This window comes from Drosophila teissieri, chromosome 3L, assembly GCF_016746235.2.
Source record: "Drosophila teissieri strain GT53w chromosome 3L, Prin_Dtei_1.1, whole genome shotgun sequence".
Lineage (NCBI taxonomy): Eukaryota > Metazoa > Arthropoda > Insecta > Diptera > Drosophilidae > Drosophila > Drosophila teissieri.
Window position 1 is genome coordinate 150,565 of NC_053031.1, and position 22,416 is coordinate 172,980.

The following is a 22,416-nucleotide window of genomic DNA, read 5'->3' on the forward strand; positions in this document are numbered from 1 at the left end:
AATAAAAATGCAAAAATATTAAGAAAAGAAATTTCTAACCATCTATGTGCGACTTAAGTTTACAGTACTCAAGGAAGTACGCACATAAGCCAAAAGCTTATAAATGGTATTTTTGGTTTGAGAAGGGTCACATTGTTTTCGATAACGATGAAAGCTCGCATATTAAATGGTCACACTAAGTGGGGCGCCAAGAGGAAATATCGATATCGATTCCGAGTGTTGTGATAAAAATTACAAATAAATTACAAAAGCGAACGAAAGAAAATCATGGAAGAAAGTGAGCCCAGCTATGGCGCTATCTGGACATTCAAGCTGGTGGCACCGTACGTGATCGTCGGCTACCTGTGCGGCCTCGCGGTGACGCTTGCATGGAACTGGTGGCAGCTGGGATACTTGGTTCTGAGTCTAAACCTCACCTACGCGTTCCCCGTGGCGCTTGTTCTGGCGTTTTTTTACAGCCGTCCCGTTAGGTAAGTACTGTTTAAAAAGGTGGAAAAGATTTGTGGCTAATCTCCCCCAAATTGGCTGACCCAGGTGCATCTTGACGCTAGCCGTTCCCTCGCTGTGCAGCTCTAGGGGCAGGGCGTTCCTCATCAGCCTCGCCTTTGTCGTGGCCGCGGTCGGGCCTACGGCCAACATTGTATCCAATTTGAAGGTGATGCTCCGAAGCCTCGCTTGCGGACAGGAGCTATTGAGACAGGCGCTTGGCCAGATGTTGGACGTAATATTGGAGCCGGTGAATGCCATCCAACTGGCGGTGGATCTGTTGCTGCAGGAAGTGCGTCGGGTGCTTAAGCTGGCCATGGTAGTACTGTTACGCATTCAGGACCACTTAGTTGCAATTAGTAAGTATTTAGCATCAAGAAATGCTGCAGCTTACCCTGTTGATTAATTTTTATAGTTGAAACCCTTAAGAACTGCGCCGCTTGGCTGAAATCCATCGTGGACCTGTGCAACACAGAAATGGGCACTCCCTGGGCACGTTGCAAAAAGACGGCGCATCAAGCTATGATCAGGTGCCAGTCAAAAATGGGCGTATTCAAGGCACTCTGCCATGCTACAAAGCTATTTCTGGCCCTCTGCTACCCCGCAAAAATCATCGATGTTTTTTGCAGCGGTTACTGGGATTTCAGCTGGGGTCTCCTTGATAAAATCTTAGAACGTAAGAGTGTATATCACGGTCCGTACTTTGATTATTTCGGTGTACGAACTCGTAGGCTACCGCGAATTTGTGAGGCACATCGAGGAAATGTTCGACGCCAATATCACCTTCGAGCACGAATTTTTTTTCGACACAAACTCGAAGAGCCTGGTGGACGTGGGAGAGGAAATTATACAGGACATTAACAAGAGACTGTCGTCGTTTATCTTCTTAAGCAGCTTCGTGGACATTCTGTGCTGGGTCATGGTGGTTACTGTGTTTTTAAAGTAGGTAAGAGCTTGACCATCTTACTAATTTAGTGGGTGATGCCTAAGTTGTTTCCACCAGAGCCACCATCTTCTACCTGCGATACATGCACAGCCGGCAGTTTCAGAATGTTTTCATGACCAAGATTCTAAGTGATATCGACCGGCGGTACGAAAAGCACGGTTACGATCCACTACTACCCCTTCAACAGCTTGAAAGGTCAAAGTATATGAAGGTACGGTTTTTCTACGTTTCCCTTATCTTATATTACAAATATTTTATTGCAGCTTACTAGTTTGCGGTTGACTTTGTTTGAGTTCGTGTCTATTGTTGAGAACGCCTGTTTCATGGCCACAACCTGTCTTCAGCTGTTTGCGATCTGCTTCCTGGATTATGGGCTGTTCTGGCTGCTGACCACTATGTCCTTTCATGGCCACCAAGAGGCTGGCTTGGAGGTGCCCGCTTACGTCGACCTAGAGATAAAGGGTGGGGGCTTTGTGGCCGATGTAATGCGAGGAATCGCTAATGCCTTCCGCCCCTTGACGCAAAAAAGCATTCTTGACGTCAATCCCTGCCTACCGCTGCCAGTAAAACCAGATTATACAAAGTATATAATTATATTTCTACTCTGTCTGCTCGCTTGGCTGATCCTTTTGGCCGAGCCATATATTTTGCGCACTCGCCATCTCATCATGGCCTACTTTTATCCAGAACGCGCCAAGGAGAGAGGTAGATTTCTGTACAACATGATTTCCGAAGATAGAAGTAAGAAAGTACATAATTTTTTGAAGTTGTTCTATATGTATTCTCTCCAGTAAGCATTTTTAAGTTTGTTCGCCGCAGAAAGCGTAATAAGTTTAACCACACACCGAATGTTAAGAACACTAGAAACCTCACTTGGCTGTATAACGGATTCTCCTGTTTAATCTGCTTGTGCTCCTGCTGCCCCTTCCGCCAGAGCACTGAGAGGTGCACCATATGTGGCCGAGCTCTGACTCCGTAAGTAGCTCCAATTGTTAAACGCACTCCGGACAACAGTTGGACGTCCCCTTTTTAGCTCGAATCGTAACCCCTGCGACACTCCTGGATGCAAAGGGGTTTACTGCAGCAAATGCTTTGAAAAGTCTCACAATAAGTGCTGTCTGTGTAATCGACCCGTGGATTATGGTGATTTTTCCGACGTAACTGAAGTAGAGTGAGTATGATCCAGGTTAAAATAGACTATTCTTATTGTTTTTGCTTGTGCAGCGACTCTTCGGACTATTCTGAAAAAGAATCTTTTAGCGAAAAACGGTTCAGAAAAACCTGTGGAGGACAACGCTAAAAACGAGAGAATATAAGTTATACGGATAGACCAGGAATATTTTCACTTATTAAACACCTGATATTCCGTTAATTAAAAATATATGGTTTTAGGTGAGTTATACCATGAAAATAAGTTTGTGGGGCTTATAGCAGTTCTAGCAAATGTAGTGATTTACTAGCAGTTACGTAATCACAGCCAATGATTTTTTTTACTTGTGCAATTCCTGCCCCCCGCCGCCTTGGGGAGTCCTAAACCATGCACTGCATTGTTTGGCGAGCTTGTGGGCTGCAATTAAATATTAATTAAATACTACAGCAATGGCGGGTCACAAATTGTTTCCCAGTTATTGAGAAAATTGCGCTGCCCAAGGATGTCATTTATCAGGGGTTTCGGGATTTTCCCCTTTCGATCGGATTGTTTGATTGATCCCGTTCTCAAGGAAGGTACGGTGTCGATTTTTGTTAGATCATGTTTTCGTATGTGAGCTGAATCTGTAACGTTCTGTTGACCATCTCTGGTCTTCTCTTTGTTGTCGACTTTCTCTTTATGACTGTTTAATAAATTCTCCCCTTTCCCCCCATGGATTCCATGTGACACGCTAATGTGAGCACAAGTGTTTATTTAATATATAACACCCGTAGCGACCGATCGCTAGACCCTCTCTATTGACCCCTATCCACTTGACCACCATCGTTGACAGTTAACCACACACACTCGAAGAACAATGGAGCTCATCTCACCTAACTGAGCAACTTTTCGAACTGATTTTCGTGCTCGTAATGTAAGGCCCGGTCCGATCGAATGATATCGGGTTACCTTGTCATATAGGGGGTAGTTTTCTTTGACACTCGATCGGTCTTCGATCGTTGTGTCTTTTGGATTTCTGAAGCTTGCACATTTCATCGGTTTTGGGCCGACGAACCTTTTATTTGAGAACACATAGTTTCCTATCTAAAAAACTGCCTTTTTGTTTGGGTAACCAAAGAAGCCAATGCTTTTGAGCTCCATAAAGAGCTCGTGGTCGTTGCCAATTGCCTTAAAAATGGCCTTCTCCAACTCGTCGTATTGAAAGTGGGGCGAAAAGGGCATGTCGTTCAGCGCGTTGAAGAGCGTGTTTCCGCGCTCGTTGCCAATGACCAAAGTGCGACCACAGTGGGAAAACCTGCGTATTGGCAAGGCAAATCATTATTCACTTGACCAATTTTGAAGGCAAGACCAGCTTACCGGGCCACAGTGTTGAAAGAGGAGTCCATCTTGTGTTTGGACATGGGTTTAAGCAAGTTACGGCGAAAGTCCCAGATGTTGGCGGTTTCCCGGTTAACAGTCACAATGATCGTAGAGTGGGTGGGGCTCCACTTGGCCCAGTGCACTGGGGTCATCTCGTCTAGCAGTTCGAGGAGAGGTCGCGTTATGCCATCAATCCAAATGCGCACAAACCTGCAGAATAGATACTGTCTTTAGCAACCCTTCATGGGGGCAACTGCCTACCAATCGTTGCCGCAGGTGAGGAAGAGTTTGGGAGACCAAGGTGAGAACTCCATTACGGTAACACCACCGTCGTGACAGCGCAGAACCTCCAAGTACTGGTGCTGATAGTTTATAGAACACTTGTGGATGCAGCCCTCATCGGTCAGTACGTAGTAAATGTCCTTGTGCAGCGGATGTGTGGTGATGCTCAGGCCCTGCGGGTGGCGGTTAGACTCGCAGGGAATACGCGACGAGGGGTGGACGAAAATGCCCTCAGGATGCCCCTCGATTCGCTCCAGAATCATTTGGGTAAAACCAAGCAGGAAGGGACTTTTGATAATCCGGAAGCGGGTGACGGAGCCATCCTGGGAGAGGCTCAAGAACGGATCGATGTCCGCTTCGTGATCGTCGTTCGAAACTTGTTTGATCCAGCGGATGGCAACCACCGGCGAGGAGCCTGGCGAGGTGCTGCGCTGAGAGACCGCAACGGGTGTGTCCTGCAAACTGCTCACATCCCGCACCTCGACGCTGCCGTCGTACAGACCAATGGCGAGCAAGGATGGCAAGAATGGCGAGAAACTGATTGCTGTTACTGGCACATCATAGTAGTACGCGCGCTCCGGCTCGCCTGGATTCTTAATGCTCCAAAGAAAAACGCTGCCGGAGGTCGGTACGTGCTGTGAGGAAAAGGAGTACAGTCCGTAGCCTACAGCCAGGATGTCACCATTGCTGCGGCAGAAATCTATGTCGCTGACGGCCTTGCGCTCGGCTTTGCTAGGCTCCGGTATCAGTCGGAAGAGCAAGTTCATAGAGTAGACGTACTCGGCCTCCGCGTTCCAGCGTTCCACCTGGTCGAAGTTACGGAAGCGTCGTAACCCCGCCTCGTTTGTGTTGCTCGAGAGCGTGCGGCCCATGTACATGATGGCGTTGCGGAACTCGGGGTTCCGGAACAGCCGTTCTATTTGCGCGGTGACCTTGTCTTTCTCGGCAACGGCGTCGTCGTCCTCAAAGGTATCAGCATCCTCCGTCTGAGCGAGGGCCGCGGCCAGATCCTTTACCGAACTCATTGTGGATGTTGCGAACCCCTTGGTGATATTGTTCAGCGTGTCGTACATCTCGAAGTTGGAAACGTATGAGCTGACGGTGGCCTTGGTTATGAGGATGGTGTTGACCGCCCTAGTGGTGAAGAGCAGAGTATCCGTCTGAGCATCATTGTCGGAGCGCCGGCGAATTTTGCCTTTGCCTACTGTCAGATACTCGTAGTTTCGGTTGTCGCGCTCCGCGTCGTCGCCCTCGGGCGATCCCTTGGCCACCGTCGTCTGCGTCTGGCTGTGAATTTCGAAGAAGTCAGACTTGCGTAGGGTAATCTTCAAAAAGGACTTGGTGTACGGCTTTGGCTCGTACGCCTCTTCGAGAGCCTCAATGGTGCTGTACGGTTCCCAGTTAATAGTTTCGTAAACAATCTAGAAGAGAATGGGGATTCCTGCAGGGATAATACAGCAATTTTTTTATAAACTTACCCCGTTCATCAGATCGTCAATGGACTGTTTGTTGCCGCCTATTCCGGCCCGAACACTGGACCGCGTCCGAGATCTGGTCGTAGACTTGCCTAGCATTGTAGTGAAGTTCGTCATTTGGTGCATGACATTCAGGTTGTACTTCATAAACTGCTCCACGTAAGCATCATCTTGGATCGGCTTGGGCGTCATATCAACCTCCTCGCCATCGACATTATCCATAACCTAATGGTAGGTTCAAATTAGATCTCGTAGAACATTTTCTGCAAAACCTTTTGGGTTCACCTTTATCTGAGATCGATACTGCAGATGTGCAAGTGTTTCCACATTGTAATAGTGGGTAGTATCTTTCTTCTTAGCCTTAGTTTCCTCGGCTTGTGCCTGAGTGACCACCACAGACTTCTTTTTGAGTTCGTTGTCCATGTTACTGGACTGCATGGGAAAGGGTGTTGGTTAGATGTAAGTGCAATTTAGATTCTCCAGCAGTCACTTACTTTAAAGATACTCCCATATTCTTGGCTAGTGACTGTATTTCTTACTGACGCAGACATGACTTGTATTTTGTTATGTATTCCTCTTGATTTCGTCCAATTTTGTAAAGTATATTTTGTGACTTGATTATTTTGGGGGGACAGGTTTCTTGTAATACATATGAATGCTGCTACAACTTCTTTTTAACAAACATAAGTTTCATGGTGTACTTAACTTTCTTTTAAGATTTAAAATGTATTCATCAAATGCAAATCAATTGAATTAGGTAATATCCTGTATTATTTCAAGTTTTGAAAATAGTAAAATCGACATATATAAATGTTCCTACCAAAACGTTTTTACCTAACGGAATCATATTTTGGTAGTTGGCTTGTAGTCAATTTCCGTTAACATAAAGACTTTGTGGTCCTTATCAGGAGCACTCTCTACCTCTTCGTTCCCGTGTGCGTTCTCTTCGAGCTTTCCCTGCGCCTGCTCGTTAGATAATGCCGAGATAAAGTTGCCAACCAAGCCACCCCCTGTGGGCGAAGGACGACCGGCTGCCTTTTGAAGTTGCATGTGCGAGTTAGTTAGATTTGAAATCGCTAGCCATGCAAACCTGGTACACACTCGCGTCCGTATTCGTACTTTTGTTTGGGATGTGTTCCGATTTTTAGAGATTCGATTTCGCCATGCTGGTCTGCATGTTTTTTAGTGCGCTCCTGATATAAAATTGCGGCAGCAACAGAATCTAAAACGCAACTAACGTAACAAGAGCCATTAATGGAGTGTCAAAGTGAAAACCGAGTACCAGAAAACTCAATTAGTAATGTTGCAACAGACCATACTCCGCCCGAACCCCAAACGTCTTCGGTTTTGGACAAGCACCAGCAGCGGCACCAGCAGCGGCACCAGCAGCGGCAGCTGAAACAACCGCAACAGCCACCGCAGTACGTCATAAATTCAGTGGCAATGCACGCCAAGGCGACCACGGCGAACTCCATCACGGGCGGCACGCTGCACCGTGCAAAAAGTGCGCAGGTAGGTCCAGAGGGGTATATCTATTGGATGGATAGTATCCAAGGAAGTGGATCGAAAGCGATGTGAGCGGGTCGCTTGTTGGAAGGTAAACCTAGTCGACAGGAACTGATATCGATACGCAAATAATATTGTGTGTGCGCTTTTCTTGCTGACTGTCTGCGAGGTGCGCCTAATCGGTTAAGAAACCCGTTTCCAAATATTTTTTCATGGATAATCAAAATTATTCATATTTTTTAAGTCTTTGCATTTTTTAGAATCAAGTGGTTTAAGTAGTATTGCCAAATCGTTTTGATCTGTTTGACTAGTTTCTCAGAAATATATACAGTTCGGCAGGTAAAATCTGATACAGCCAAATTCCTCAAACGGCCCTCTTCCAAATGCCAAACGCCATTGCGTGGTTCGACGCGAGTGCAAAAACATTTTACTCAGCCGAGATACAGATACATACAGATTGTGGATACGCAGGGGTGCGTAACGTAAACGAACGCTGTATTACTGTTTCTACCGGCTAACCGAGCTGGGCCGGCTAAGTGGATATGTGGCTAAATGGCTACAGGAACATCGGGTCCAAATGCAGCTTAATGAAGGCCGCATGCGTGCAGAGAGAATCGCGCGATGTGCTCATGTTATGTAAACACATTCGCCAGGAAGGTTGGGTTGGGTGGACCTCTAGTCGTGACGAAGCAGAAGTCAGGGGTCTGGATACGGATGCTGGCTGCTGGTTGCTTGATTCCCGTGGAGAGCAAGGGGCGTCAGGTGGTGGTGGCTTCTGTGCGAGTCACGTCATTCATCAGATGCTCCATGATGTGAAACAAATTGCCGGGGGTGGCGTTGGGTGGTTGATCTGCCAACTTCAATGATGGTTCTTGACCAGCTGCCTATACTGAAATGTATCTTTTGACTTTGCTATCAGTTCTCCACTTGTATGCATTCGATTTTGTTTTCTTTTTTCCAGGAAGTTGCTATACGATTTTTCAATGTCAATGTGAGAAGTGCTATCGTCCTTGCCGTGTTAAGGACTTGCCGCAATCAAACCTCTCCGGGGTGGGTTGTCCTCTGTTCTTTTTCACGCCACCGAACCAAGCTCAGTTCTTTTCCCCAAGCACCCATGTTTCCTTACTGAGAGCCATTGTTTGTCAGCGTTTTTGCTGAATTTTTCTGAGAGCCAGAATCGTGCTTTAAAAGCGCAAGATGGTTGTTCTTCTTGGCTCTACTTTTCATCCCGTTTGTTTTGCTCTGCAACATCTGGAAGGGTTAATCAACCTTTGCTGTCCTGCAGAGCTGCAAAGGATAAGTTGTCCTTGACAAAACAAGGAAAGATTGCTTATGATGTAAACTCCAGGGTGCTCGATATATGCACTGAAACTTGTAAGTGCACCGGTCCATAGGCACAGAAATCGTAGTTCATTCATTTCATTTTTTATTTTCATTTATTTTATTGCGATATTGATATATTAAAGCACCCCTTTTTATTGGTTTGATGTCTTTGATTTGTCCCAATATATAAACTTTATTGCAGTGTACATAATTTGAATTTTTGGTTGCACTTTTATTGTTATAAAGTGCACTTTGGAAAATTGGGCACCATGGATTTTGTAGGCGACGCTCTAGTGATTTATGAATTTATTCAATGGCAATTGGCAAGTCGAGCCAAAGTGCTTTTAGCTGGTGAAGCGGTCCGGTCATTGAGCCTTGGAGCCACTTCATCCGTGGCTCCCAGGAATTGAAATGCTCAGAGGAAGATTTTGAGTTTGTAGTAGTTCACAGTTAGCTCACTGGTGGCCGTCGAAGGCGCCAACATTTTTTGCTGTCGCATTTAAATTATGAGCTCTGACTGCGACTCTGACATTGGCTACGAACATTATGCATAAATCGTAAGTCTGCCTAGGCAGCGACGGTTAAAAAGACCAAATGAACGGTCAGTATCCAGTACCAATACACAATAAACAACATATGAAGAAAGTGGAAAGCCGGGAAAAAACGTGCGCTGAAAGATGAAGAATTTAAGTGTACGTGTTGAAAATTCCTCAATTTGTTGTCTGAGAATGAGTAGAATTATTTGTCTATTTACCAGCGGCTTTATTCTCGTTCTTTTCCCTGACCAAACATATTCTCCGGTAACGTGACGGCAGCTGAATTATCTTCCATATGCACCCAAAAATAACATTGCGCATCATTCGGGAGACTTTTAGAAACGGCGTTTACATGCGAACAGCGCTTAACATTTGATCAGATAATTGCTTAAGTTTAAAAGGCAATTGGTGGAAAGTCAAAAACAAATCGTGGAAACGCTGGCGGCTTCAAAGATATTTTAACCCAGCTGGCATAAATATTTTTCCAGTTCCCAGCACCCAGTGGCCATGCTAATCAGCGCTGTCAACCTCTACGGGGCACACAGGGAACTTCTGCAACATTTGGGATGCACATGGCGAATATACATATCTGATTCTTGAGGTCTCGAAAAAATATAGCCACGCATTCTAGTCGCCTGGTTTCCCACTCCTCTGAACTTAAATTAATTTATGCAGTTGGGGACAGCTTTTCCTGAGCAGACTAAAGCGTTGCGGCATTTAATAAATTGCTCCTAAATTATGGTAAAGCGGAGCAGCCGAGATTTATTGGGAAGTATCTGGAGGTGGAAAAATTGTGTATTTTTGGATAGCCGGTTGTAAATGCGTATTCAGTAAATTCCGATAAGCCTAATGTGTATATCTCACACCGAAAGCATCATCATTTTGAGATTATCATCGATCTATGAATACTTTCCGATGAGAGCATTTCACATCCGAAATTCTGCCTTTATAGCTGACCCATTAATCCAAATATGTCAGATGGCGTCGTTTATATTCGCATTGCGGATGAATTGGGGTATTTGGTCGGAATCTTTTGGGTATCGGGTCGCCCACGTTTTGGCCCCGTCTTTCAATTTGATGTCTCTTCAGGTTTGGTAACTGCATTTTTGTAGTCCACGCTTTGACCTTATAAACCAGAGGCGAGAGATGGCGGCCAAAGAGAACACACCAAATATGTTGGATTCATAAATTTTCCGAAATTCCCAACCTATGTTTTGTTTACGCAACGCTGGGAAGTTGGACTGAGGAAAAAATTCGTTGACTTATCTTTCTGATTTGGGTCTCGACAAATTGGAATTGCCAGCTATATACAGCACAATTCAGTGCGCTAAGATTTTCCTAGTGTTCTGGTGAAGTGGGAAATATACAACATTTTTATGGAGCAATTATAAATTGACATGAGTTGTAAATTGGGGATTACTTGGTTTTTGATAGCTTGGATGGAGCTATATAAGCTTGTAACTTAATTTCGATTTTATGGATGTTTAAATATAAAACCAAGAAGTTTTTCTTTTCGCAGAACATATCAAACATTTTACAGCCATAAAAGTCTCAATCCCAATTTAATAAGGAAATAAGTTTAAGATAATTATTTTAGAAATAACAACTGTCAAATGTACAAAGAATCTTGTTGGAATGCCACAGAAAGCTGCAAATTTCCATATTTGATTCTCTCCACGTTCGTCTGATGATCTATTGGCACAGGTGAATTTTCGCAAATGTCCAAAAAGGTTTCCATAAATGCACTGACAACACATAGATATATTGCTCGAAAAAATAGCGATAGCAAGATTAATTGTTGTTGTCAGGCAACAAAATGCGAGTTGAGTACAAGTATACAGTGTTGATTTAACCCAAAGCGAATCTTATCTTATCTAATCTTATCGCTTTTAGGCGTATTTTCATACGTGTACTTTGCTGGCGTTCCCCTCCTGACTTCCATAGATATTTGCAAATAAAATGTCAACATGCCGAGCACACCCGATAAGATTAAGCCTTCAAGGTATTCTTTCTGCAGTCTTTGTTTTCAGTTGTTTTTCCGTGGAATTTTTCGCAATAAATTGTGCAATCTGCTATATTTAGATTGCGGATTGTTTATTAAAAGCCAAGGAGTAGCGAAATCAGAAATGAGTTTCCCCAAAATAACCTCGAGGAAATACATCATAGCTGATGGATCGCTAATGGATAATGTCGGCAATAGCATCGGATGGCCTGTTGATTGATTTATTTACACGCTGATGATCGGCCTTGCAAGACAAGAGTTCTGTTTCTGTGACTGACACCTAGGCCATTAGCTTACGAAACCATATATTGGTAACAAGCATTGGCCCCAGTGTGTTTCAGTAATCCGACTTTCACCCGACTGATAAAGAGGACGGGGTGGGACCTTCATGCCGGCATACCTCATTCCAGAACTTCCGCCCTCTACTTTGACGTCAATGCCTTGATAGCGTACTCCCAATTTGATTCCCAAATCAAATAGGCTGAATTTCGAAATTCGCTTATACGATATATGGGGTAAAAGCTGTGCTATCATTACCAATGCTTATTATTGTAATTGGTCGTTGATCGTCAAAATCAATAGGTCAGAACATTAGTTTGTATTCTCCATAGTTAGGGGTAGCATCAAAACTAGGAATTGCGATGATTTCCTAAAAGTTGAATAAATAAAACAATAATAATTACCGCTTCTTTGCTTTCTTCTTAGCTGTAAAAATTGAACCTTGTCAACTTGGTTGAAACGCAATCCAAACATTATCTCCGCTTACTGCCTTAATTACCAACGCATTCTTGTTGGACTAACGACAAAGAGGAAATTTTCTTCTTCTCTGTTTAACAAGATCTCGCAGTCATGAAAATGAGACAGAGTGTATCGAATGGAAACCCGAGAGAAAAGTCTATGTATATCTTCCTTCGGTCTGTTATTCTTGCGCCTGGCAGGCAAAGTATCTGTCTGTCTAAGCTTTCTGAGAAACACTTCACTGGGTGCCGGGTAACCCGAAATGAATCCGCAGTAAACATTCTTCCATGCAAGCCATAAAGTCAGTGTTTCTCTTGTTTATTTCGCAAAGTGAATCGGAATTGGGTTAGCATTAAGTGCCACCTCAGCGGAAAGTACAAACGGAGGAAGTCAGCATAAGGTTGCAATGTGTGCGCGCTTCATCCACTTGGCCTCTGGACATCAATGAGTGTTTATGGGTGCCCCTCGCACTGCCTCATCCCAAAGAGAGTGACAGACGGCACGGATTTTATTACATGCCGGGGTAGGTTCTTGCGGTAATTGTGTTTGGCCTTCTCGGGACCAACTTCTCCGCAGGAGGTCTCATTCCGCACTTCGAGATTCTTGTTTAAGAACCAACTGATACGGCTACTGTTATGCGGACTCAGGCTAAAGGCGACTTCATTATATCACCACAGCATTGTAGGGAGAGTCGTCGCTGGGAATTTGCCTACCATCGAAAGTTGATTTTCGAGTTTGGCGCTCACCCACCAATCCGAATTCTTGAGAAAGTGTTGCAAGCACTGCTGTAAACAAGGCTTTTTGAGCTAAGCACTTCAAGTGACAACCACAGACACATGTACACCCAGCTACTTCCCTCTTCACTTTCCTGCTTCTGTCCTACATTATTTTCTAGTGCGTATTGGAAATCAAAGCTGATTTGTATCTCACGGATGCCACTGCCATATGTGAAGCAATTATTGCGGTTCTCTTTGTGCCGATGTTGCAGTCTTCTCTTTGAGGAGTGGCCTTGGTATAAGTTAGCTATATCGGATATGGGGATCCTATTCTCTTACGATATTTGATTCATATTTCAAGATTTTCAATAAAAATGTCTACTAGTAAGAAGATACACGGATTTGTATAAAAGAGGTAGAAGGAAGGTATATATATTCATGATCAGCATTACTAACCGACCCGATCTCGCGCTGGTTTCGTCCATATCCATAAGCCGTCCAAAACTGTCACTCCCACACTTCAAAACATTTAGGTCCACCCTTACACTCACAAAGGATCAGTATTGGGAATCCGATAGTCGAAAGACTAACAAACACATCCGAGTTTCCCATGAAGGCTCCTCTCTTTAAAATGCCACATTCAGCTTTTGAACCTGACTCTTTTTGCTTTGGCAATATCAAGGGTCTAGGAAAGCGGAGGAGGCCATAATTCATGCTGCCCATATACGATACCAACTCCTTTTGTTTTCAGCTTTGTATCTCAATTTTTAATGTAATGTAATGAATGGCTGCAAGATCTCGTTTTGCCTCCCAATGTGGGTGTATCTTGCAACCGGCACCCATTGGGACCCTGCTCATGAATAATGCAAGCACTGGTAAAACTCAGGCCTAGGAAACACTGATCCCTGATAGCTTCCCTGGCTGCTCCGCATAGGCAAAACAAACAAATTGTTTGTTATTATCGCTGGGTGACGCAGATTGTGTCAAGAATCCGGACTCCGACGCGGCTTCTTCCTCCGGATTGCAGATTAAGACGTCCGAAGTCGCGGCAAATTGTCAATCGTGCCGCCAGCTGCCAACGATTTACTTAGGCCTTACATTCATAGATCCCCGCCTTTCCGTCCCCTTCCAGTTCCTTCATGTACTATTTGTTCTGCATGTCTTTTTTTGGGCCTGCACGGTGCGTTTACAAAGGAAATGGAGCGCTTTTGGGATTCCCTACAATTTTCAAGCTCTGTCAAGATCAAATCCATATCAGCGAAAGTCTGTTTACTAAACTAAAAACTAGATTACCCAATTGGCATATGATCGCTAGTGGCCTGGCAAATTTATTTTCTATACTCCACTCTTTCGCAGCACTTTATTACTGCTCAGTCGGACGGCCCTTCTCCACTGTCACTGACCTGACCAACCCCAAAAACGGAGAATTGGCGCAGTGCATATCTTAATTGCGCCCGCTGCTAAAACCATCCGAAGATGCGTTCCCCCTGCTACTGGTGGTTCCTATTCTAATTGGATGTCGCAGAAGCTGGCCCTCGACCCAGGCTGGGTTAAATTCGCAAAGGAAAATTCCGGGAATCGGTTCCAAAGCACTACTCGGCCCGCTTCGACGTGCTTCATTTTGGTTTAATCTAGTTTGTTTCCGTTGCCGACATTAGATTTCTTATTTCTCCTCCGATTTGTGATTTCGCTACTCTGGCTTTGATTCCAATCCATTTGCAGCTTCAATGAAAACGCAGCTACGGCATTGTTTCCCCAAAGTGGCACGTTCTGACCATTTATATCGCACGCTTGGCCAGCAGCGAATTCGAGCTGATTGCCCAGCGGCTCAGCATAGTGGGTTGGATGCTTGGAATGGAGATGTCGAACAAGAAATGTTAATGCTGCACTATGACGACCTACCCCAATTTGGTCTTTGACGTGGGTTAAGATAAAGATAAAAAAAAGAATAAACCCAAGGGTTTTTGCTTCGAATAAGTGCAATGTCATAATTTATCTAGTTATCGATGATGAGCCAATGAAGTTACTCCACAATTAACAAACGCTGGGGAAGAAACTGTCAGATGACTAAAGTGGCTCAACTGGCAAGGTCCATAGTGCCATCACGCGATTGCGACCAAGGGGAAGGTTGATTTATACAAATGTACAATATAATACTACGTCCGCTTTGTACTGAGGTTTAGTAATATTTGCCAGAGTCTTCATCCACATTTTTAATCGTTGATTGGACAATATGTCGAAACGCAGCCCGAGGAATCCAATTGTTCAGTCATATGCCAAAATTCCCAAAATACATACTACATTTTCCGCCCATACAAAAGCAATGACGTCTAAAATTTCTACAATTTACGCAAGAAAGATAGCGGTTTGTACATAAATATGTGTCCGCGTGTGGTTTTAGTGGGATTTACATATGCACATTTGTTAGATTCAATATTGCTTACAAATGGTACCATGTTACGAGGTGTTGTAAATGAATGGGCGCCTTTATATTTTTACAAGGGCTACCCAAAATAAATACGTAAATGGCAAAAAGTGGGTGCTTAATAAAAATGGAGAAGCTTTAAAGTTAGCGACTGTGGCCTTTAAATGAAATTTAACAATGTACAGCCATAACACGATTTGTTTAACATTTTGACTTAAATGTCTGGTCTAGATTTGTACAAATGTAAAGATCTATTTAAGTGCTCAGGATACTGCTATCCACGAAACCCCTAACGAGCCAACTAGTGGGCCTACATCTGGATGTGTCCCCTTTCGGTCATTTGGTTTGGCTTGCATATTTTTCTAACCCTAAGAACACAAATGTTCGAAATTGCCGACAAATTCTCTGGAATGCGGGTGGTTTCCAAATTCATCTTATTTCACATTGGATTGTTTGTGTAGTCAAAACCGGTTGCTGAAAAAATGAATGCCAAGCGTGACAGCAAGAAAGATTCACTGAGGACGGGACGCCGTTTTCCAAACCTCATACGCAGGGATAATGTACAAACGACTTCAAAGCAAACTTTTTCGGAAATGAAATTGGATAAGCCCACGCTCAGTTTTCTTCAAAACGTTTTACGACTCCGCTGTTTAGATAAGAACACACATTGATGGAAAGTTGCTATTAACTTGCCACTCCCCTCTAGTGTTGAAAGTCACATCAAATCGAGCAAATTAAATTAAATCAATCCTCTGACAACGAAAGTGACAGTAAAACTCAACGAGCGTCGGAGTCTTTGTTATTCCCGGCGGATTGGGGGTTTGGGGGGTTCGGTTCTCCAATTTTCGTGTTTCCTTGGCCTGTCTTTACTCTGCCTTCGCTCTTGACATGACTGAAGTGGGCGTGGCACTCGGCATGCAAATCATGTCAAATGTCGCACTCAACTCAGCTCAGCGCAGCTCAACACAGTTCAGTTCTGCTCGAAACTGCAGCTGCACAGACATCGGGGGCTTCTCGGCCCGGTTGTATGTTCGCGTTTGCATCTGGAGTGGGTAACAACTTCCTTTTTGTGTGGAACGGGTGTCTGACCTTCAGCACTGACTTATTGAGGAGGTGTACGTTCTGTTCCTGCCCTTTTCGGTGCCCAGAACTCCTCACGCCTCCGAGGTGTACACAAATGTGTTTGGACAGCTGCCGCATCGTGGTTTGAGCTTCGAGGGAGGGCGGCTACTGTATTCAACTGTCTCTTTAGAGGGTAACTTGAGCTTGTTCGGGTTCTCATCTCCCGGCTAATTGAGCTTTCGGGGGTAAACATACCGCTTTATCGAGAACGTCTGCACTTGATTCGTGCTAGCGAGGAATGCATCGAATATAATCGAATCGGGTAGAATTGGCATTCTCGCGTTACTCTTGTTTGTCATAGCCCAATTACAAAGGGAAAAAGATATGATGGCCCCCTCATCAACATGAGCACTCAAGAATCATAATACGGCATGAGAGGGGTATGTGGTTATTGGATCTCTGGAGCATGGCTCGTTTTTTTTATGTCTTTTTGAGATATCAAAATAAATTGAAGCCGACCACTATTTGCAGAGCTATAATTCCGATCCCTCAGTCTAAAAATTTCTTTATCATCGGTACAAGAAAAAACATTCGGTTTCGTTACCAACATCCACATCTACATCTACGATATAGGCAATGTAAGCAGTTAACAGCGCGGCCAACATTTACGACATTCGAAATGTTTCTGCAAATAACAGCCGCATCGTTGCGTTCGGTGTCAATTCAGTCCACAGAGTTGCTTGCTGCGGTGCAGACCTCGTTCGTGATTTGAGCGCTTGGAAAAGTGAGATACGAAATCCGATTCGTGACAACCTAACTAAAAGTACAAACGAGAGATATACGGGAAGCCGCGATTTGCTACATTTGTGGTTTGGCAGCGTCTTTTGTTTTCGGATTCGGTTTTTTCGGCTGCCCGCGGCTAAACTTGAAATTAAGCTGACTCAGCAAAGCCAGATACAAGATACATATGCAGATGCGAGCTCAGTGCTGAGCTGCAGATAGACAACAGTGAAATGAGATAAGAGTGGCCAGATACACGTCGAAAAACTTTATTTATATTGTCCTGGATTAAATATATCTAAAGACATCTCGATTGTGGCCGTCAACATGTCGTGCTAAGCTGCGACTGCTCCAGCTCAACCCAGATCGCAAATCAGACCCACGAACCAAAGATGCTGGACAAGACTTCCAGCTCATCCGTGTCGGTGTCCACCTCCTGCTGCAGTTCGAATGCCACCAATGCGGACCTGGACTACGATGTGCCTGTCTCCCGCCGCATCCTCATAAAATCGGTTAGTAGATCCTCGCGATAAGCCCTATCATAAACCGCCGCACATTATGCTGCGGAGATGAAGCCATCCTGCATATAATGAAGCTATCTTCGTGTCTCATCTGCTGTTGTGACAGTTCGGCTGCAAGGAAACCGGAGCGGCTTTCTCAACATGTATCTTAGGCAGGTCTCAGGCGGAAAAGTTTCTACGACTTTAGCCTTTTGCGTTCGTTATCACCTCTCAGCAAAACCGTTTGATGTGCCAGTTTGCAAAGCAGGTGAGATATCGCAATGTTGTGATATCTCAGTCGATGCCTGCCAGTGCTTCAAACTTCTAGGCTTTTGTGGAAAACAACATGAGCTCACCGCGATAAACCTAGGAGTGATTCACCCCAGATAATTTCGGTTCTTAGTTTAAGAAGCTTCTGATTAGATTTGAATTACTTTAATGAAAACTGAATGTTTCGCTCGAAATGAACTATCATTACAGATCCATTGGAGTTCAGATAGGCTTACTTAAAACATTCCAAATGAGTAAAGTGTGGATGGCAATGAGTAAGTCAATTCGAATTCTTGCTTTAAGCTGAAAGGTATGAATTAAGAGCCCACAACTGCGGACAACTGTGAGCTAGTGCGATCGATAGATTTTTGCTCCTATATACTTTCATCCAAGGTCCGAAAGTCACTCAATCAACATCAGTTAAAGGCTGGCGAAAGAAAACCGTTGACGCCACACGCGGACATTAATTTTCATCAATTTCCCTGCGATCCAGACCGAAGTCAGAAGTGGCACTCAAAAGTATAGTGTCGAAGCAGAAACATGTTCTGTCTAGACGTAAACGGTGGGGCGTCCACTTAATCAGCGTGCGATGAGCAATAGATCCGAGATGTCCCTTAGGGAATCTTTACTGCGGTTATCCTCCAAGACAGCCCTTGAGCTAGACCTCCCCTGACACAATCTTAATTAATAATATGACCCGCGTTAGGAGGACTTGCTTGCTTCTTCGTTTTTTATCAGGGTTTCTTTTAATTTTCCTGACAATTTAGAGTTTTCGGGTGTGGTGTGACGCTCAATGAAGACTGATTAGATTTGGAAGTGGAATTGTTTCGGCGATAAACGCCATGGACTTGCTCTTATCGTATTACCTCCTTTGGTTTTTTCTGCTGCCCGATAAGAACCTACCACCCAGGCACCACTGTTCACCACTATTAATAGCGCTTTTCATTTGCCACGCACTTAGCTCCGGTGGGGTTATCCTGCACCTCAATTAGTCTCCCCTTAATTGCCGGCCCTCAGGATGCGAAGGAGTTTGAAGGGTCTGGAGGAACTAGTATTAATTTCCATCAGTCAGAGGTATGCTAAAAACCCTTTACCCCGTTGTGTTCCAATCCCAGAGATGATATCGTGACACGCTTGGGATTGATTTGGAGTAAGGGCTCTAGTCCTCAGTCTTCGTCTATTAATCCCAGTGTCCAGCCACTCGCCCATCTCTACGGCAAAGTCTTTCACAGACATCTGACGCAAGGCCAAAGAACGCAGGAAACCCATCTGCGGATGGTTTTTGCTGCTTGCATTTTGAAATCTAAGCTGAGAAGCTGGTGGAACCATGTGCCTCCTCCAGAGCCCCAGAGCCAGTCTAGCCGAGCGTCAATTACTTGTCGCATTTGTGCGCATTTGGAGCACATTTATTTTAATATCACCTGTGCCTCTTTTGCTGCGTTTCTGTGCCTGTGATGGATGCAGCCGGTCCACCTGCCTCGCGGCACTCCATCAATTACGTGATACTTTGTGTCAGCGACTGTTAGGCCAAGAACCAAGAACCAGTATCCTCCGACTTCGGGAACCCAGGATCTGGCTATTATAGTGCTAGTGATCATGTCCGAGACACGACTCTTGTAATTAGCCGTTGTTGTTTATTTTATTTTAAGCTTAATAACAATTACAGCACCAGAGTACTGATTGTCACGGGAAGGGGAAAGGGTTGAGTGTTCTGCGAGTGCATTTGCATTCATACCTATCCGCCAGACACTCACACCGCAGTAGAGTAAGACTCGCCAGTTCGTAGGCCAGCTTATTTATTTCAGCGCTCAGCTTGTGCAAACATTTTTGAATTCAAATTTGTCCAACAGGTTCCGATGGCTGCAATTGGTGCCGTCTGGTATTGGCAGTTGAGAGTTGATGAATGTGGCAAGTTTAAGGCCGCGGAGGGCGACTGAAGGTGACTAATTGGAAAAGCTTACAGAAATTTATAGGGAAAAGTGAAGGAAGAACGGTGTGACAGACTCACTCGACACAGTGCATGCTATGGCATATCATATCTATCGCCTGTGAAAACACAGCCAGCGGAGAAGAAACTTTCGCTTTTGTGTATATGTTTTACTTTTTTTTTGCGTTCGACTTTCGAGTTGAGTTGCGTTCAGTTCAGTTTACGCAGGCTTTTACTTATATATTATCTAACAGTCATGTGCTACCAAGCGAGCACTGGCCATCATTTCTTCCAAGCAAACATGTCGGTCATGTGGATTGTAGGCCAACAGCTATATAAACTCGAAATGTACATAGATATTGAGCAAGCACTTGGAGAATAGTTCCTTTCGTTTCTTGCGAAAACGTGCCCGCTCCAAAGAGCCGATTAGATGAAGGCATTGTGATTAGGGCAGAAGTGAGCTGTCACTTCCATATAACCCATATAACCCATGTAAACCAGGGACGAATCCAGGAGCTGGAACATGGGTGGAGCCTTTGTTTACTCCCCAGAGTAACATAAAATCACTGCACCTTGTTTGCAGTTTTGCCTGTGACGAGCACAAGTTGGATGACACTTATGAATTACAAATTTGACATGTCACGCTCTGGGTCCACAAAAGGAGAATGCTTAAATAATGGCCCCTGGGCGGAGTCCTTCATAAGACGTAGAACCTGTGCCGGTGACATTGAGCTTGTGATGAGCAATTAAGGAGTGAACCACCTTAGCAGTGACTGATGGCTTGTACTATATGGCCCTGGTACGCACAACAAAGGTCAAATTTCTTCCGATCAGTACGGGAAACTGGTCGTAACGGAGCAGCAGCCACTGAAAAAGGCCTAAAACTGATCCAGACCGTAATCTATCATAAGTCGGCTTATGAGCCTTTAAAGGCACAAATGCCTATGATACACTTTCAGTCCCAAAGCTGACACTCGAAGTTCAAAACGCCAACAAACATTTCTGGAGTGGATTCCCTTCTTGAAACTGGTTAGAAGTAAAGGAAAATTTAGCAAGAGCCGCCGCACACCGAACCGAATTCCTCGGGCATGATTCACGTCCGGGGTATTCCACCGACCTAATCTGAATGTCCGTCAATGTGGGAAGTTCGTGAAATACATCTCGTACGTTGGTTGGGACGCAACCGGAAGTTAATTAATGAATAAACAAAAGAATACATTTTTTGCCCCTTAAAAAATGTTTTGAAAATATAAAGGCTTGATACATCGCCGGGACATTATTTTATTATTGCGATTTGCAATAAAGCTTCATGATTAGTTTTTATAATTTTATGTTTGCTTTGTATTTACTTATCAAATGATTGATCTTTTTGTTGATTAGCTTTACAAAATTTAATGACTGAGTTCTGGTCGTGTGTTTTTCGATTCCGTTAAAGCTTTTTTGTCAATAACGTGTGTACATCGAACAGAATTCATTATATACAAATGAGCCGTTAAAATATATGTTCAAAACTTCAATAACAAACGTTACAGACATGATTGAAAATACGTTTTTTCGTTTGTTCGGCTGATTCATTTGCCGCAATTGGTCTTTATATTTTTCCCTGTGGAAGTAATTTTGCAACGTTTTTGTGTATTCTACTTTAAATGGCTGCGAAGGTCGATAATACTTTGTGTGGATTCCGTATTATTTGTTCTTTAATATATAAAGCCAACTATTCGTATTTCACTTTACATTCGGCATTTATTTTACGTACAATAGTTGCTTAAGATAACTTAAATGACAAATTTTGCCCCTCATCCTAATTTATGACTTATATCTCACTGTTGCAGTTTGTTGTTGCTGTAATGTTGTATGCTTTGGATCCATCGTTACAAAGGCAAGAAGAGCATCTTACTCAGTCTCTATTCAGTTTCTGAATTGCTTTAGCAACTAAGTTGCAATAAACTCGAGTTACTCGTGGTGCGAACCGTAATTGACCGAAGCATCTATTGTTGATGGGTGGGGCTAGTGCCACAAAGGGATCAATTGCCCTGTCTCTGACATGCTCCGACTCACTGAGTCCAGTCTGGTCAATCTGCTCAACCAGAGTGACGTGTGGCGGGTGGGCTACACTGAGTTGCCCCTCGTGCACTTGTCAATGCAACTCTCCGTCAATGGCACACCGATTTCAACCCAATCTCCATCTGGAACGTGTTTCCCTGCCCATGTTGGCCGGCTCTGAGTTTTTATTGTCACACCGCAGTTTATGCCGCTTTTTTCTCTTTGCTTTGCTTTAATTTTAAATTTGTATGGCACACAAAAATTTTAATTTACTTTTTCATTTTTTTTGGCACACAACGAGCTGACGAAATGTGTCGGAAAGGCCGCCGCGAGAGCAGTAAATATTTTGTTTATTTTCGCAAACGGAAACCAGTTCAACACCGACATATGGCGTTTTATTTCAGACCAATAAAAATGTGTAATATTCTCCGCTGGCTGAAACTCCCCGTTTCTCAGAAAACCTTTAGTCAGTCATAACCCTAGCAAAAGTCTAAAGTCCCTTTGTCAGCTTTCAAAAATGACGCATTCGGGTCTAACGAATAGATAACTGGGCGGTTAGAAATGCAAATTCAGGGGTTCCAATATTGTATAGATAGTATAACGTGTTGTTTTTATTCAATTTCCTACCATTTTTTTCCGGAACTGTTCAGCGCTTCTAATAATTAAACTCCAGGCCCTTACAAGGTTTTCACCTTCAACATTTTTAGGATTGCCCGAGAGGCCAGGTCGTTTTGCTTTTCAATTTCAACAAAATTCGTTAATTAAAATTGATAAAAGTATTATCTGTCACGCAAGCCAGTGATTGACTTAAGAATATTGGAACTTTGTCAGCATTTTGGGGGCTGGGTTATCAGTCGAATGCCAAAAACGAGCTCGCATTTCCAATCGAC

General features: G+C 44.0%; 3 protein-coding genes across 5 annotated transcripts in view; 2 read left to right on the plus strand and 1 right to left on the minus strand.

Moving 5' to 3' along the window:
• LOC122618514 (DC-STAMP domain-containing protein 2) overlaps positions 1-22,416 on the plus strand; it is a 24,623-nt gene continuing 2,207 nt past the window's right edge. Inside the window, exons 1-9 of one of the 3 annotated variants that reach the window (XM_043795005.1) lie at positions 1-470; positions 535-845; positions 902-1,162; positions 1,218-1,428; positions 1,490-1,643; positions 1,696-2,137; positions 2,224-2,407; positions 2,466-2,603; positions 2,657-2,824. In XM_043795005.1, coding sequence (XP_043650940.1) covers positions 268-470; positions 535-845; positions 902-1,162; positions 1,218-1,428; positions 1,490-1,643; positions 1,696-2,137; positions 2,224-2,407; positions 2,466-2,603; positions 2,657-2,732 — 1,980 coding nt within the window. In that variant the 5' untranslated portion in view covers positions 1-267 and the 3' untranslated portion in view covers positions 2,733-2,824. Of the gene's footprint in view, positions 471-534; positions 846-901; positions 1,163-1,217; positions 1,433-1,489; positions 1,644-1,695; positions 2,174-2,223; positions 2,408-2,465; positions 2,604-2,656; positions 2,825-22,416 lie in introns of those variants that run through there. The other 2 variants (XM_043795004.1, XM_043795006.1) reach the window with 2 other exon arrangements.
• LOC122618513 (dynein axonemal intermediate chain 4) lies at positions 3,380-6,386 on the minus strand. The gene is made up of 6 exons (XM_043795003.1): positions 6,193-6,386; positions 5,984-6,130; positions 5,702-5,923; positions 4,203-5,644; positions 3,939-4,151; positions 3,380-3,876 (listed from the first exon to the last, which is right to left on the minus strand). The coding sequence occupies exons 1-6, from the start codon at positions 6,247-6,249 to the stop codon at positions 3,666-3,668; spliced, it is 2,292 nt and encodes a 763-aa protein (XP_043650938.1). The 5' UTR covers positions 6,250-6,386; the 3' UTR covers positions 3,380-3,665.
• LOC122618512 (breast cancer anti-estrogen resistance protein 1) overlaps positions 16,748-22,416 on the plus strand; it is a 15,520-nt gene continuing 9,851 nt past the window's right edge. The window contains exon 1 of the mRNA XM_043795002.1: positions 16,748-17,298. Coding sequence (XP_043650937.1) covers positions 17,179-17,298 — 120 coding nt within the window. The 5' untranslated portion in view covers positions 16,748-17,178. The remainder of the gene's footprint in view (positions 17,299-22,416) is intronic.